At 43.6% G+C, this 16533-nt stretch overlaps 1 protein-coding gene across 1 annotated transcript; it reads left to right on the forward strand.

Annotated features, from left to right (window-relative positions):
• The first annotated feature begins 545 nt into the window (after nucleotides 1-545).
• On the forward strand, nucleotides 546-12868 carry LOC138973845 (uncharacterized). The gene is made up of 8 exons (XM_070346559.1): nucleotides 546-655; nucleotides 1351-1489; nucleotides 8067-8220; nucleotides 9238-9368; nucleotides 10363-10388; nucleotides 11416-11490; nucleotides 11864-11929; nucleotides 12666-12868. Exons 2-8 carry the CDS (start codon nucleotides 1414-1416, stop codon nucleotides 12771-12773), a joined length of 636 nt encoding a protein of 211 aa, XP_070202660.1. The 5' UTR covers nucleotides 546-655; nucleotides 1351-1413; the 3' UTR covers nucleotides 12774-12868.
• Nucleotides 12869-16533: the final 3665 nt, after the last annotated feature.

Raw genomic sequence — 16533 nt, forward strand, 5'->3', positions numbered from 1 at the left:
AAAATGATGAAGAATAAGATAAACGTAGTTTTGGATCGTTTTATAAAAAAATAATTTTAATTACAATTTCCAGATTTTTAATGACCAAAGTCATTAATTGATTTTTAAGCCACCAACGGCTGAAATGCAATACGGAAGTTCGGCCTTCGTCGAAGATTGCCTTACAAAAATTTCAATCAATTTGATTTAAAAATGAGGGTGTGACAGTGCCGCCTCAACTTTTACAAAAAGCCGGATATGACGTCATCAAAGACATTTATCGAAATGAAACAAATTCTGGGGATATCATACCCAGGAACTCTCATGTCAAATTTCATAAAGATCGGTCCAGTAGTTTACTCTGAATCTCTCTACACACACACACGCACAGACACACACACAGTACACACCACGACCCTCGTCTCGATTCCCCCTCTATGTTAAAACATTTAGTCAAAACTTGACTAAATGTAAAAAGGACACAAGAAAAGAAATGTATAAAAGTACATCAAGCGTTGTTCTTTTCTCCTCTACAGTCTGCAAACATATGCACGAAATATACTTAAAAACAGCCACATTTCTTTATCGACACACGAAAAATCGTCTGCTAGCTCGAGAGCACGTCATGTTCTGCAAGGGAGGTTATGCAGAAGACCAAAGATGGCTGACCTTCACGGTGAGAACTTTGTGGAAACGTTTCTATTTCAATTTAGTGGAGATCAGTTTTATGTATATATGTAGTACGAATGCCCAGAGGTTTTCTACTATTGACTTGATGCAAAAGCATGCTATTTTAAGCAGCAAAGTGTCAGAAGAATAAACTTAATTATGAAGACAGCAAACTGGACTGTGCACTGCAGACTGCTACGGTACGGTGAAGACTGACTGCTGAAAGTGATAGTGTTACTGATTGATCTCATGAGGACGAAGTGAATTAGAATCATTGAAGATAGAGTTTCATATTATTCTATTTACCACACAGACTAACATTATTTTAAGAACGATTTGCTTGTTGCCTTGCAAGAAATGAACAGCTGCATGGCTTTATAAATTTTGTAAAAGTAAAACAAATCATTTTATATTGTATTGTAGTACTGCATGTATGTTTATACGTGTATTGTAGTTTAAAAAAAATGTATAGAACAGATACAAAGTCAGGACATGCTGCAGGTCGTTCATCTGTCTGTATTTTGAAATGAACAAATACTAAAACTGTGTGTGTGCAAATGTGTGTGTGTGTGTGTGTGTGTGTGTGTGTGTGTCAGTAAAAAATATATTATTGTGACACTAGGCCACACAATAGTATTATCACTATTGATAAGGCATTTAATATAATTAATTGGTTCTTATCAATTATTGGATTTTTTCCAGGTGTCTGACCCCAGCAGACATTTTTGACTGAGAGCATTGGAGGACAAAAGGAACACCATCAAAATGTTAAAATCAGCCCTGACAACACTGTGTAAATTGCATGGACGCCATGCCCTTTGTCAACAATTGCGTGACACAAGTGAGGAAGTGTTTTAGTCTGAAACTATTGAAGTTTTCTTTAATGGCTTCAAGTTCAACAGTTCATTCAGTGTATGGCATGGATGCATGCCTTTGCAAATACAGTTTGGGATTTTCATTATGCTTAAATATAAATTAAATTACATATTCTTACTCCAATTCTCATAAATGCATTGACTTCAGTCTCACATGCTAGATGTCGAAAAACCACTCAAATTACCTGCCCTTAGAAGGGTGGTAACCAAGCTAAAAAGAGACGCTATAGCTGTTGCTATGCACTGACCTTGCTCGGTTACCCATAACACCCTGCGCACCACGTGAGCGCCAGCATCCGGAATAATCATTCTCGACTTTCGACAACACACGGTGGATGTGTCGATTTTTGTCACTCGCTTTTGGCCTTCGCATGCCGGCTTGTCCGTGAGACTAGCTGTTTCTTGTGGGTCTACCTGTCCATCTACCTTTTGGTGAGATCTTTCTGTTTTTGTTTGGTTGATAGCTTTTTGTGTTGAACAGGCACGCAGAGTTTTTCGTTCTGGGTGACTGTTTTTCGTCGGTTTTAAAATGGCCGACAACAAACTGTTACAAAGCTAAACTTAGCGCAAGACTGGAAGGAGACAAGGCTCTTAGCCCGGTTAAGAAAGCTAAACCTAAGACTAAGAGTAAACCTAAGAACGTTGATTTGCCTATCATGCGGGTCGAAGATCCATCAAATAGCACTTTTTTTGATGTTCCTATCCCTCCAAGGGCGGTTTCAGGTCCTCCTCAACTCGCTCCCCCTGATGGGGTTAATCAGCCTGAGCCTTCAGCCTTAGGCTCCTTAAAGACTGAATTGTTTGAATTTATTTCGCAGCAGTTCGCGTCCCATTCTGGGGTCCTTCCGCTGCCACCGGCGGTAGGGGATCCTTCTTCCCTAGCTCGGCTGGGGTTGTCGTCGTCTGCGACTTCGACTGATGGTGGGGGTGGCCGCGCGGCCATTCCTTCTTTGCACTGGCCTGGTGCACCTGACCTGTTTGGTTCAACCCTCACTGCCTCTGGTAGTGCGGCAGTTGCTCTGGAACACTCTCTCCGTAAGGAGAGGGGGTCTGCCCCCTGTATGCCTCTTCCCGCTCACCTTGCTTTTAGCACAGCTGAGTCGGGTGGGCAGTCCTCTTACCGCTTGGAAGAGGGAGTGGGGGGGCATAGTAAGTCACAGCCTGGGCTTGTTCCCACTCTGCCTCATTGGGGGCAGGGGGCTGTGTCAGCGGCCCACCCTTTCCCGCTCTCGGGGCGGGATTGGGTGGGGGCGGGGGCAGCGACCCACCCTTTCCCGCCCTACGGGCAGGATCGGGTTTGTTTGTTTGTTTGTTTGCGTAACGCCCAGCCGACCACAAAGGGCCAAATCAGGGCGGGCAGGATCGGGTGAGCACTGTTGGACTGGCTTCTCAGTCTGTACCGCTATTGTCCTCTGCTAGCAGCCGCCCCCCTCCCCTGTTGGGGTGGGTGGGTGGTGGGGCGACAGGACTACAGCAAGTTGACGGGTGGGGGCGGCCGTTTACTGTCACGTCTCTTTCTCCGTCTTACCCCTCTCAGGGGTCGTTTGCTGCAGCGACGGGCCACCTCCCTCCTCACGCGGGGTGCGGTGTAGCTCAAACTGGTCAGACCGGTTTTGACGGCTGGGGCCAGGCTCCCGCACAGCAGTTGGGGAACAATGGCCCTGACGCGGCTTTGTTCGGTGCCCCCTTCCACCCTCCTCCTCGGCAGGGTGCTGTGCCGGCTGTCTACTCCTCTTCCCCTTTGGGGCAAGGGGGTGGTGGTGGTGGTGAGCAAGCGGGGTCGGAGCACGCTTTTGATTCTCCTGTCTCACCTCCTTCGTGTGGTGACACATTGGATGGTGGGGACTCAGATTCTTCTGTGGAAGAAGAGGAGTTTGTGCCCTTGCCTATTGGGTTTAGACAGGCTATGTGGAAAGCGGCTTCAGTGGCAGCGAAATATTTCCCGGAGGGGGTGGTGAATTCAGGCCAGGGTGTCTCTTTTCCCCCTTCTGCTGCGGACAATTTTCGGCCCTCGCGGGATGAATCACAATCATTTCGTTTTGTGGAATCTCCCGCCGTGGCTTATCACATGTCGCAATTTTTGGCTCGGCCGGCTCCTCAGGGGAGCGGTCTATTGCCTACTCCTTTTCCTTTGTTGCATGCGCATGGTCCAGCGCCTCCTTCTGCTAGCCCATGGCTGGCTTCGAACGCACAGTCCACTTTCTTTTCTCCGTTAGTGCAGAAAAAGTTGGACTGGAGTGTGAAGTCTAGGAACTTTGTTCAGACTTTTGCGTTGCCAAGGGCGACATTTCCAATTCCGCCGGAGTTGGTTGCTTTGTTGCCCAAACAACCCTCCGCAAAGGAGGGAGTTTCGTTCTCGAATTCTTCTCTCTCCTCACTTGAGGAGATGGGTAGGGTCGATCTTGAGTTGGCTTCTATGGCTGAGACTCTGCTTCGGGCTCTCACACGAGCGGTTGCAGCTTCTTTGGAGCCTTTTAGGCTTAGAGAGGATGCCTCAGCCAACGACATCTCCACACTGCTTGTGGCTCTGGGGATGCTGTCTTTTCCCGGCATGACCTGCTTCTTTCTCAAGCAGGCTTTTCACATCAGTCTACCGTGGACTCGCTTCGTTCCTCTCCTTTCGTTGAGGGCTCTCTTCTTGGGAGAGTGGCCCTTGATGCAAGGCAGCAGGAAGTACAGGAGGCTAAAGACAGACATCTGGTGGGATTTTCCTTTAAAATCCCAAAGAAGTCTCAGTGTTCTCAGCCTTTCAAGAGCAAGAAGCAGCACAGCTCCTCTCGCCCTAAAGATCAAGGGAATAAGGCGGCACCGTCTGAGGGTGCTCCTTATCCGAAGAAATCTTCGTTCGGAAAGGGAAGGCAAAAGCCCTCCCCCCAATGAGACGCTCCCGATCACATCACCCCTGTACCCCCCACTCTTGTTGTGGCAGGGGGCCCCTCCAGGGCTCTATCTGTTTGGCAGGCATCAGCCAGTGGATAGTGGGGGTGGTGCGATCGGGATTCCGGCTGTTGTGGGAGGACGACAAGGCTCCCTTTCTCGTTTCTCTTTTGGCCAAGAAGGCAATAGAGGAGATTGTCGATCATGCCTGTCTCGGGTTCTATGGACGGCTGTTCGTAGTCCCCAAGGCTTCAGGCCGTTGGAGGCCTGTTCTCGATCTTTCGTTGCTGAACAAGTTCCTTCGAAAGATCAAGTTTCGAATGGAGACCCCGACTTTGGTCAGGGAGGCTCTTCGTCGGGGAGATTGGGTGACCTCGGTGGATTTAACGGACGCTTACTTTCACATCCTTATGCATCAAGCAGACAGGAAGTGGCTCCGTTTCCGCTGGGGTCATCGGATTTTTCAGTTCAGGGCTCTGCCCTTTGGACTTTCTCTGGCTCCATGGGTGTTTACGATGGTGATCAGACAGTTGTCCGGTCTGATCAGGCAGAGAGGTATACGGCTGAGGACGTACCTCGACGACTGGTTGATCCTGAATCAGAGTCAATCAGCGTGCCGTTTGCACTCACAGGTTGTGTTGGATCAGGCTCTCGTCCTGGGGTTCTCAGTGAACCAAGCAAAGTCAAAGTTAACTCCTTCGCAAAGGTTTGTTTACCTTGGGATGGCGTTTGACACCGTCTCTTGGGCGGTTCGTCCTACGCAGGAGAGAATACAGAGACTTCACGCTCTTATCTCGGCTGTGTTGAGCAGACAGCAGGCGTCTGTGAGGGTGCTTGCCTCGATTCTAGGTCTGGGAAGAGTGTACAAGAGGCCTTTTCAGGCTTCTCTCAGGTCTCTTTGGGATCCGGCCTCTCAGGATTGGGACAAGAGAGTCCCCGTCCAGGGGTGGCTCAGTCACACGACGCGTCGGTGGCTGGAATTGAATTGGATCTCTCAGGGGGTTCCCATTGCTCTGCCCCCTCCGGACTTAGACCTCTTTACAGATGCGTCTATGGCCGGATGGGGAGCTCACATCGGTGGTCACACTGTCTCGGGTCGGTGGCCTCAGACGCAGCTCCTTTGGCATATCAATCGCCTGGAGTTGGAGGCAGTAGCCCTCAGTCTGCTCGCTTTTCTCCCTCTGGTGGTGGGCAAGCATGTCAGGTTGCATACCGACAACACCACTGTGGCTGCCTATGTCAACAAACAGGGAGGAGCTCGGTCTCTCTCCCTGTCAGACAAAGCCTGCGAGATTCTGATCTGGTGCCACTCGCATCAGATCATCGTCTCCGCGAAATATCTCCCAGGCAGGCTCAATACACCGGCGGACTCGCTCAGCAGGTCCTCTCAGGTGTTGCACACGGAGTGGACCCTCACACACAGGGCTCTCCAGCGCCTGTGGGCTCAGGTGGAAAAGCCTATGATCGATCTGTTTGCAACCAGGTTCTCCAGGAGGCTTCCGATTTTTGTGTCCCCCTTTCCGGACACGGAGGCTTGGCGAAGCAATGCAATGGAGTTCTCGTGGGTAGGCCTTCAGGCCTACGCGTTCCCCCCCTTTCCTCTGCTCACCAGAGTGGTGCGGAAAGCCGAGCTGGAACGTCCAGATCTTCTGCTGGTAGCTCCCATGTGGCCATCGCAGCATTGGTTTCCAGATCTGCTGCTTCTGGCCAAAGGTCCTCCGATTCCTCTAAACCTGGTGCGGGGAGAGCTCGTTCAGCCAAGAACAGGCATTCCGCACAACGCCCCGCAGGCCCTTTGCCTACACGGCTGGAGGTTGTGAGGACGGAGTTACGAAAATCTGGCGCGTCGGATTTGACGCTGGATTTAGTCCATAAAGCGCATAGGTCTTCCACTTCCTCGGTCTATGCCTCGCATTGGTCTGCCTGGGCCAAGTGGTGTAGAGAGTCTGGGGTCAACGCCTTGGCTCCTCGCTCTCTCCAGGTTGCGAATCACCTCTCTTTTTTGTCCGCACAGGGCAGCTCGGCCTCTTCTTTGAGAGTCAGGCGTTCAGCTATATCTGCTACTTTGAAGCAGATAGGCAGATCTAATAACGTCAATGGGGTGATCGCTAGTGTGATAAAAGGGGCCGCTCTTCAAGAGGTGAAGAGACGTACCCCTGTCCCTGCTTGGGATTTGTTTCTGGTTTTGGATTTCTTGCGTTCTTCGGCCTTTGAGCCTTTACAGGCTGCCAGTTAGCTGAATTTAACGCGCAAGACTTTGTTCCTGCTTCTCCTGGCCACAGCTCGTAGGGGCAGTGAGATTCATGCCCTTTCGGGTTTGCCAGAGGATATCGCGTTTGAGCGTGATGGTTCGGTGTCACTGCATTTTCGGCCTGGCTTCCTGGCTAAAAATCAGAAGCCAGGCCAAGCTCCACCGGTGATTTAAGTCCCTCTCTTGGGACTATTCTTGTCCCGGGTGATCCTGATTTAGCCAACTGCCCGGTTAGAGCCTTGAGATCCTACCTCTCTCGCACTAGGTCGATTAGAGCTAAAAGTCAGAAGCTCTGAACACAAAGCGTGATAAAGACATTTCTAAATTGACACTCACAAGATGAATTGCGACTCTCATTCGGCAGGCATATGAGTGGTGGCTCGCTCAAGAAGGGGGGGGGGGGGGGGCGTTCAGTCCTTCCTCTGTCCTCGGCTCGGGTCCATGAGTCCAGAGCTTGGGCTTCCTCTATCGCCGTTTTGCGTTCTGGTCGCCGAGGCGAAGTTTTGCAAACAGCCTACTGGAGATCTGATGATGTGTTCATCAGTTTTTATCTTCGGGATATCTACTGCACTCTGCTTGACAGCTCCAGTTCGTTGCCGGCCTTGGTCGCTGCAGGACAGGTTCTCTCAAGGACATAAGTAAGTTCTCTCCACCTTTAGGAGGAATCTGCATTTATGAGAATTGGAGTAAGAATATGTAATTTAATGGTAAATTTTCATTTGATTAATATACTTACCCAATTCTCATAGTTAATACCCTCCCATCCATCCCCGCTACTTAATATCCTTGGGGTGTTGGAGTAGTCTCGAACGATTATTCCGGATGCTGGCGCTCATGTGGTGCGCAGGGTGTTATGGGTAACCGAGCAAGGTCAGTGCATAGCAACGGCAATGGCGTCTCTTTTTAGCTTGGTTACCACCCTTCTAAGGGCAGGTAATTTGAGTGGTTTTTCGACATCTAGCATGTGAGACTGAAGTCAATGCATTTATGAGAATTGGGTAAGTATATTAATCAAATGAAAATTTACTTTAGAAATTTTCCATTAAATTCATGCCTTAGCTTCCATGGAGACACAATGTAAGCATTATGTAAACTTACGAAGACAGTTATGCCTTATGGCCTCACTTTTGGAAAATCATACTGAAAGTATCAGTGTTTGTGATTTCAGTGAAACAAAGATGTTTTGGTTTAAAGACCACTTTTTGAGACCCTCCCTTTTCACAGTTTCTGTTCCATGCAAATATTTCTTTTCCCCTGAGACCCAATTTTGACAAAGTGTTGAAATAGAGAAAGCACTCTACTTAAAACTGTAACAGGATTACAAACAGTTCATTGGTAGGAAACGTGTCTGTTAAAGCTTTCTTGTTTTCTTAGTTCCGTGTACAGGGCCTCTTTTTTCCCTTTTGTTTTATCAGGTGTTGTGCAACGAGTGCAGTCCATTCATGCTACAAGCTGCCTGCAGGTCTTAGACAAGGATAGTCCGGGAAAGAAATCAGCCAAGAAACTTCGCGAAGAAGAGAGTGAAATTGCAGCACCGCCAGATGTGGATCTTCCACTACAAGACTTCAAGTGAGTTTCGTATGCTTATTTTAGTGAGAAAACTTTGATCTGTCATCTTTGAATAGGAACTTAAAAAGTTTGATCATAAATTAATTTTATTGTTAAATATTCTTCAAGAACCAAGGATAATGAGCAACATTTTCATTTATGTTTATTGCAGCTGTGAATAATTAATTAGATGAATTTTGATTGCCGATGTCTCCCCCGAAATCGGCGCATGCTGCCTGAATGGCAGGGCAAAAACGGCCATACACGTAAAAACCCACTCATGCAAAAACATGAGTGAATGTGGGAGTTTCAGCCCACGAACGAAGAAGCAGAAGAAGAGATTGCCGATGTCATAATTACAACATTTGAAGACCATCTAAGCATTTACACCAGTTCATAATACTATACATCTGTCATTACAAAGACACAGGAATTTTCTGATTCTAATTTTAGCTTTTTCTTCGGACTGATTCAAGCAAAGATGACAGCCTTTGGTTGCTTGTTTTGCTTCCTTTTGGCAGCTATGGAGTTGAATGAAAAGATTATTTACAGCGTTTGTACAACTACTTCTTCTTCTTCTTCTGCGTTCGTGGGCTGAAACTCCCACGTACACTCGTGTTTTTGCACGAGTGGAATTTTACGTGTATGACCGTTTTTACCCCGCCATTAAGGCAGCCATACGCCGCTTTCGGAGGAAGCATGCTGGGTATTTTCGTGTTTCTATAACCCACCGAACTCTGACATGGATTACAGGATCTTTTCCGTGCGCACTTGGTCTTGTGCTTGCGTGTACACACGAAGGGGGATAAGCCACTAAGCAGGTCTGCACATAAGTTGACCTGGGAGATCGAAAAATCTCCACACTTAACCCACCAGGCGGCCGCGGCCGGGATTCGAACCCTCGACCTTCCGATTAAGAAGCTGACGTCTTACCACCCCGCCACAGCGCCCGTCGAGTGTACAACTACAATCTGTGTGTTTATCAGTTAGTCCAATTCAAGATGCACCACCTCTTCAAAAGGTTTTGTTGTGTTTCAGGATGGAATCCATGTTCCCCTCACTAGAAACCCACTCCATGCTGATCAACGGTGTACGTTATGACGAGCTCCCCATCATCCACATCAAAGCCACACACAATAACACCATCATCACTGTCACCAATGGAAAAGGTTGGTGCCAAAAATATAACACTGAATCCATCATTTTAAAAGCATGGGACTGGATATAGTGCTGTTATGGTTAAGAAAAATATTCAGACATCAAGATTGTTTCATTGTTTAATTACAGTGGTACCTGCGATGAAAGGACAGGCAGACCTGTTTACCCTTACGATTTTGGCGTAACTTATTACGATTTTCTGCAAAAAATACGCCATTCCGCTATCTGTGTCAAGACTACGATTTTCATAAATAATAAAAATGTAATAAAATTTTTATTTTTTAATTTTTTTTATTAATTCACATGTTTGGCATTGTTTTTTTCAATGGCAAAATGGGGTGAAAAAGCACAGGACTGACCAGAGATCATGTCTGTCTGATGAGACGCTGGAGAGCCTTCTAGTGGTGAAGTCTCGCCCTCACTCATTCGGCAAGCGCAAGTACAGTAGAGAAGCGTTTGACACACTGAAAAAGGCCTACTACGAGCAAAAGAATCAGTGATGCATGTGCTTTTGATGTGATCTTCTTTGAAATTATGATGACTACAAAAACTGACTGATGTGTTTTGTTTGTGAATGATGGATAAATGTGCATGATTGCGTTTCGCAGACACAGTTGTCATGTGCGTTGTAATTGGCGACGAATGCTGGATGATTACTATTTTTGTGCCAGGATTACTATATTTGGGGCTGAGCATTACTCCAAAACACTTATGGGGGTAAACAGGTCTGGACAGGATTGAAGTGATCAGTGTAAAGAAATATATGAATTTAGTGTTTGTTTTATATATTGCACAGAACCATAGACTGCTCTTTCTTTTCATCTGTGACACACCGGTATTATCATTTGAAGTGCTTGGTACCTTTGAAGATTGAAATGATCAGTTTAAAGAAATATATAATTTGAATATGGTGTTTGTTTTATTTAGTACCCAAAATCAGAGTGACCTTTCTTTTTTTCTGTGATGCAAGGGTAATAAATAAGTTTTGACATTTTGTTTTTGCAGGGGATCCTATTGCTATGGAATCAGCGGTAAGTTTTCTGTCCGGTTATGTTTGTCACATGAAAGTACATTTTTTTGGTAGTCTCTTAAAAACTAAGACAGAAAAGCAGAATAGTGTTTGTATGCAACATATCTATGCAACATGAGAGCAGTGATGTTCCGAGGCGTCGGTCATCGGTCATAGACCGATTTAGGTTGTAAAATGACCGATTGCAAACACCTCTGTCCCGTCAAATGTCCGATCCGATCGCGAAGTCAGCGGTCATTGTCCGATAGTATTACGCCTAGAGCGGTCACTGCAAGAAGAATCTGTACAAACTGAAGTATCAAACCCCGTTAAAACGAGTTCGAATCGGGGCCTACTTGAACTTCAATTTTCACTCTCGGTCGAACAATAACACAAGGGACGCAACTCTCGACCGAACAATATTACAAGAGCCACAACTCTCGCTACTTTTGACAGCGACACTTTACTTCCGCCGCCACATTTCTGCAAAGATGCCGCCGAAGAAAAAGGTTTGCGTGGGAAAAGGGCAGACACTTTTGAGTGGCTTTGTTAAAAAAAAGGACGACACGGACAGTCAAGTTGCAGGGCCTTCGGCCCCGTCGGAGACTGAAGCCTCAGAAGGTGAGCCAATAGATCTACAACCTCAGAAAGAGACGCAGGAGGAGACGCAAGAAACGAAAGTAGGGGCGACCAGAAAGTTTGTGCAGAGCTGGTTTTCTATGTTCCCTTGGCTCAGCTACAGCAAAGAAAAAGAACTGATGTTCTGCACCATCTATCAGGAGGATGGCGTTGCCTCAAACTCGTTCACCGTTGGTTGCAGCAACTTTCGCAAATCCGCACTGGCATCTAAAAAGGTTAGGTGCCATGATTGGTTCGCTTGATCTGAATGTCCTATTGTTTTTTTGTAGTCAGGACATGATGTCCTATTAGTTTTTTTGATTCAGGACATTTTGTCCTGTTGCCCTCCAGTCCTAGGAACATCACTGTGAGAGTATGTGTTTTTTTCTTTCTTTGTGTTTAAGTTGGATGTTTCATATTCTTGTTTGCAGGGCACAGTAGGATTCCGCAATGCTAGAAAGGGCACGAACATTGCTGCTCAGGCTGCTGCTATTTCTCTAGCTGAGGTAGAGTATGTTCTTTTGTCATTTCCTTTAGCATGCGAGATCACTTTTTCAGTGTAGGTCTTACTCGCTAGCTGACAGTTTAAGATCTGTCTTGGTCACTTGGAAATTCTGCTCTGATTTAATTATTTTACAATGATGGTTTCAACTACATGTACTTTGACTGGTCTATTATGTGTGGGTCACATATACAACCCTTCAAAAAACTAAAATTAAAGTCCTGCGTTAAGGTGGCAGTTTGTGATTATGCTGTTAGCTACGTTGTTAATGGTCCTTGATTGTTTAACCAGAACAAAGCTGGAATTCAGCAGGATTGCCGAGATATAATGTAACAGGAGCAGACTTATGTCATATTTTGCATGATTTTTGTCGCCAGAAAGCAATCAAAAATGGAGTTGAGCTAGCACGGATATGCGTGAGAGGCATTGGGCCTGGGCGTCTGGTAAGTTCACTCTTCTTTGACAGTTTTCAAGGTGAAGAACAGTGGAACCCCTCTTTCAAGACCAAAATCAAAATCTGAGAAAATCAGGTCTGAAAAATAAGCGAGTCTGAAAATGAAGGTACATTTCAAATCTTAAAACGGGGTTCCACTGTAAAACAGTGGTAAAGTTGAGCCTGGACTGACCAAAAGTGGTTGTTAAAGACAGGTTGTCACTATGGTAAGGTGAATCAAATAGAAACAAAATGGTCAGGGATCATTTGGGGAGGTCGTTGTGGGCAGGTGGTGGTTAACAAGAGGTGGTCGCTAGGGCAGGTTCAACTGTACAAGGACAGGTTCAACTGTAGAGGCAGACAGTGACTGGGATTTGCTTTTGATTTTTTCACACAAAACGATATGTCGAATGTTATATCGGAATATGACACTCAAATGACCTCAAAAGAGGAACTATAAAATTACTTGCACCGTTGGCTTTTTGTAACAAGTGCAGGAAGCTAGTTGTCTAAAACGCACTGCAGTTCTTGAAGTTGGGATTGTTTCGAGTCCAAAGGTAGGTAAAGGGAAGTAATCATTCTTTGAAAAGAGGCAAAGTAAATGTTTTGTTCGTGAATGTAGGTAAAGGGAGGTAATTATGCTGTGAGAAAAATGAAATGAGAAGATGAACTTGCATTGTTGAGGAATTATTTGATGTTCTGATTCTTTTTAACACCCATGTTTTTTGTTTGGTTTGATTTTTTAGCCTGCAATCAAAGGTTTACAGATGTCTGGAATCACAGCTGTGTCCATCACTGACAATACACGCTTACCTTTCAATGGAAGCCGGCCAAAGAAACAGCGCCGATTGTGACCTGTCGTTTTCGGTTGTGTGTCTAAATGTATGCGTGTTTGTGAAACTGTGCTGATGAAGTTTGTACGATGTATTGATTAAAATGTTGAACTGATGGTGCACAGAACTGCTTCTTTCTTTTTGTGTGTACACAAATGTGAATAAGCTCAAAGCTGAGTAGTATTAAAACATGGAGGTGAAGAAAGAGAAGAGTAAAAAATAGAAACAAGATGATGACAAAGGGACAGCACACTAATGAAAGATACTCGGCATAGGGTGTAGAGAGGAATAATGAAAAAGAAAAGAAATCACAGACAAGTGAGAACAGACCACTTTTTATGGATTCTTTTTTTTTTTAAATGATGGTTTCAATGGGACTAATTTTGACTCTGGTGTCATTCAAACTCACCTGGTTCTGATGAGACCCCCCCCCCCCCACTCATTTCTGGAGGCCTAAAAAGTGGGGTTCCACTGTATACAAAATAAAAACATTTTTTGAGTTCTGTACATATTTTATTAGTGTATAAAAAGCACAAGATCACATTCACGAAGTAAAGGTTTATGCAGATAAGTGTTTATTGAAAAATTTTATTTTTAAAAATCAAATGAGACATAACAGACAAGACTGACGACTACCTTTACAACAAAACGGTCACTTGCCGTTGCTTGTTGCTTGCACAAAACTGCTTGCTTTAGCACTTGGTTTTGAAAAACATTTGAGAAAAAAGTCAAGGAATTAAAAACATAAAAGGATACACAATGCAAAGTTGATTTGACATACTGTTGTGCTAGAAAAAAAAAGGTTTACAAATTCCAGCTATGAACAGAACCCAGTTGGGCTGTTAATATTTGTTATGTTTCCAAGTAGATGTAAAAGCTTGGCTAGATCTGAAATGGGGTGCTGAGATGTTTTCACCAGAAGGGGTGTGCCTGTAAGTTCATTTTGTAACTTCAAACTGATTTATGATTGATGTGAAAGAAATAGCCTCAAGAGCTCGCGATTTCAGTGAATTTTTTGTGAAAGTACCGACATAATTTTTTAAATTTATTAAGCTTAAAATGTTACAGAGACTTTGGTCTTCCACAAAATTAGTCAAACCTGTTTAATAAATACTTTTCCTATTGACGTTTTACATCAAATCTACATCTTGCCGCTTGCAAAAGAAAAGGAGACCTCATCAGTCGAGCAACAAAACTGACAAAGTTGCACAAAGCAAACACATTCTTGTAAACCATAATCATTTTATTGCATCACTGAAGATATATATAGCTAAACTCTCATTAACACATGTTCATGATCGTATGCACTTTGAACAGTACAACCATTCAACACTTATTGTAAAACTGTATTTTTCCAATCATTTCTGAAGTGCCCTTCCTATATTCTCTTATTTTTTAGTAACTCATTATGAATTTTAGAATCATAACAAAGTTTTGAATAAGAAATTGGGAGAAAAAAAACTGCCATTAAAAATAACTGGGGGGGGGGGGGGGGGGAAGGGCAAGGACATGTTTGTCTGCAAAACACGGTAACAATGAATTTAACAAGATGTTTTGAAGTTGAGCTGAAAGAACTGAAAAAAAATGAAAAAAGGTACTGACAATAGTTTAACAAATTAGGCCACACATTTTCTTTCCAAATTTGCAAAGCTCTAAGCACATTTGGTCAGATTTGGTATTCAATGTTCTATTACAGTGCTATGGATTTGACCCAAAATGAAATGAATAAACATACTGATGAAACTTCACATGACACAAGATGACAATACAAAACACTTCAGGACCCCACCCCCAAAAGTAAGTTTAATGAGATGGGTAAGATACACAACACACAATAGAAGCCGAGTTCAGAAACTCCAGTTCTCTAGTTCAGATCCACAAATTACAAAGTCACACTGCTGTAGTTGGATCAATCAACTGTGTGTTTTGTTAGAATACAAGCAATCGTCTCCTTTGATTTCTTCACTTATCTCAAATCATACGCAACAACTTCATAAACTGCTGCCATTATCATAATCAAAAACTTATGAGTCTAACTACAAGTAAATGATACACATTCTGTTTAGAAAATAAAACAGCTCAGGCACCCAGTCACACACTCGTATCTCTTATTGCATGCTTCTTATGATGTTCTGCTAAGCGTTCCTTGCTTATTGGGTGGAGCTAATGTTCTTCTGCACAGCCGACATGCTTTCGCAGAGTTTTCTGATACTGCTCTGATTGCGTTTATACATGTAGTTTAGGACTCTTTAGGCTTACAAAAGAAGTTGTGTGCCATCTTGCACTAATTCTGTGCACACACAAAAAACCCACCATGCTGCTTCAAGAAACTTAGCTTCAACATTTTTTCTATAGGGTGGGTTTAGAGGAACTGGTCAAGGAATCTAAATTAAGAAACATGAGTAGCCTTTAAAGAACTAACCCTAACCCTAACCCTGTATGAATCATGTACTCTTGCTGGCTTAGAAAAAAAATAATCTTTGTAAAACTTTAAAAAAAAAACTTCCATGAAAAAACCTGCTTAACTTTCGTGAGAGCTGCAATTAGTGTTCACCAATCAGTCAACATACCCTTCGCACTGTCAGCAATGTGCTAAATCCGTTACCGGGGACACATTCTCCACTTTCAATCTCACTTTCTCACACTCGCATCAGATTGCATGCATTCAAGGAACCAACCATGAACAATAAATAATTACAAAAGCTTATATAGATAAGGATCTATACACACCTGTGTTCCATCGCTGTACAATCCCTATTCATTTACACATGATACACAGTATAACAGGAAAAATATTATCTAGATGACAACACAAACACTTTTATCTTCTTTCAAACTTGATTCAATTAGTGGAGGATATTAAACACAAATATCAAAATCCATCATCCATAAAGTCATGCCATGTATCATTACTTGTGTGTGAAAAAAAAGTGACAATCACTTAGAAGGAGGTACATTCTCCCTCTCCCAAATTTGTCTCCCTTACCATCGTATCATTTGCAAATGTCAGTCCCTTACTAACAACTAGGCAAAAAACTGGCCTTCCCACAAACTCATATGACTCAAATTTACAAATACAAAAACATGATTTTCCTCTCAGCTTCAAATCTGTGATTCTGCAACTATTCAGACATTTTGTCAATTTTCAGGCAAACAAATTTTCCCTTGAACCGAATCTTGCTGCCGTTTACACTGATTGTTAATTTGCTACAGTTTGTTAGAAGTTACAGTACAAAGATGCACCTCTTGCTTCAATCAGTTTCACAGTAGCCAAAAGATCACTTAAACAGAGGAACATTCATCCAAAACCAAGGCATTAAACAAGCAGACAAACCTTTACCTTGCTAGAAACAGCAAAACATAGTTTGACCTACTTCTGTCTTGAAAAAGGACTTAAAAATCGTTTTCTTTACTCATAACTGACTGTCTTACAAATTCGGTTTTGTGCCAAACTTGTTTGTTCCCTCAAATCTCAAGCACATTCAAATATATACTATTGTACAAGTTCACTTCAACATTTAATCAAAAGAAAAACTGTAACATTTTAAACTTACCAATAAATAAAGTGAATCTAGCAAATGCATAAAGTAATGACATAGTTTATGTCAACTTGTGAGCTATAGTGAATTTCTTGCTTTGAAAGATACAGATTTTAGACCAAGAATAACTGTGAAGAAAAACGTTTTGTTTTGGTTTTGCCAGCAAATAACTGTACACCTTATTATTATATTAAAGTGGAAGATATTACCAAAATATTTGACATGATATTGATAGAATCAAC

Source organism: Littorina saxatilis, linkage group LG1, assembly GCF_037325665.1.
Source record: "Littorina saxatilis isolate snail1 linkage group LG1, US_GU_Lsax_2.0, whole genome shotgun sequence".
Lineage (NCBI taxonomy): Eukaryota > Metazoa > Mollusca > Gastropoda > Littorinimorpha > Littorinidae > Littorina > Littorina saxatilis.

Bases quoted from the DNA above. Each gene is read 5' to 3' on its own strand.
- LOC138973845 (XM_070346559.1), top strand. From the start codon at position 1,414: ATGTTAAAATCAGCCCTGACAACACTGTGTAAATTGCATGGACGCCAT. The intron at 8,221-9,237 runs GTGAGTTTCGTA...GTTGTGTTTCAG, and splicing joins CTTCCACTACAAGACTTCAA to GATGGAATCCATGTTCCCCT. The intron at 10,389-11,415 runs GTAAGTTTTCTG...TCTTGTTTGCAG, and splicing joins CTATTGCTATGGAATCAGCG to GGCACAGTAGGATTCCGCAA.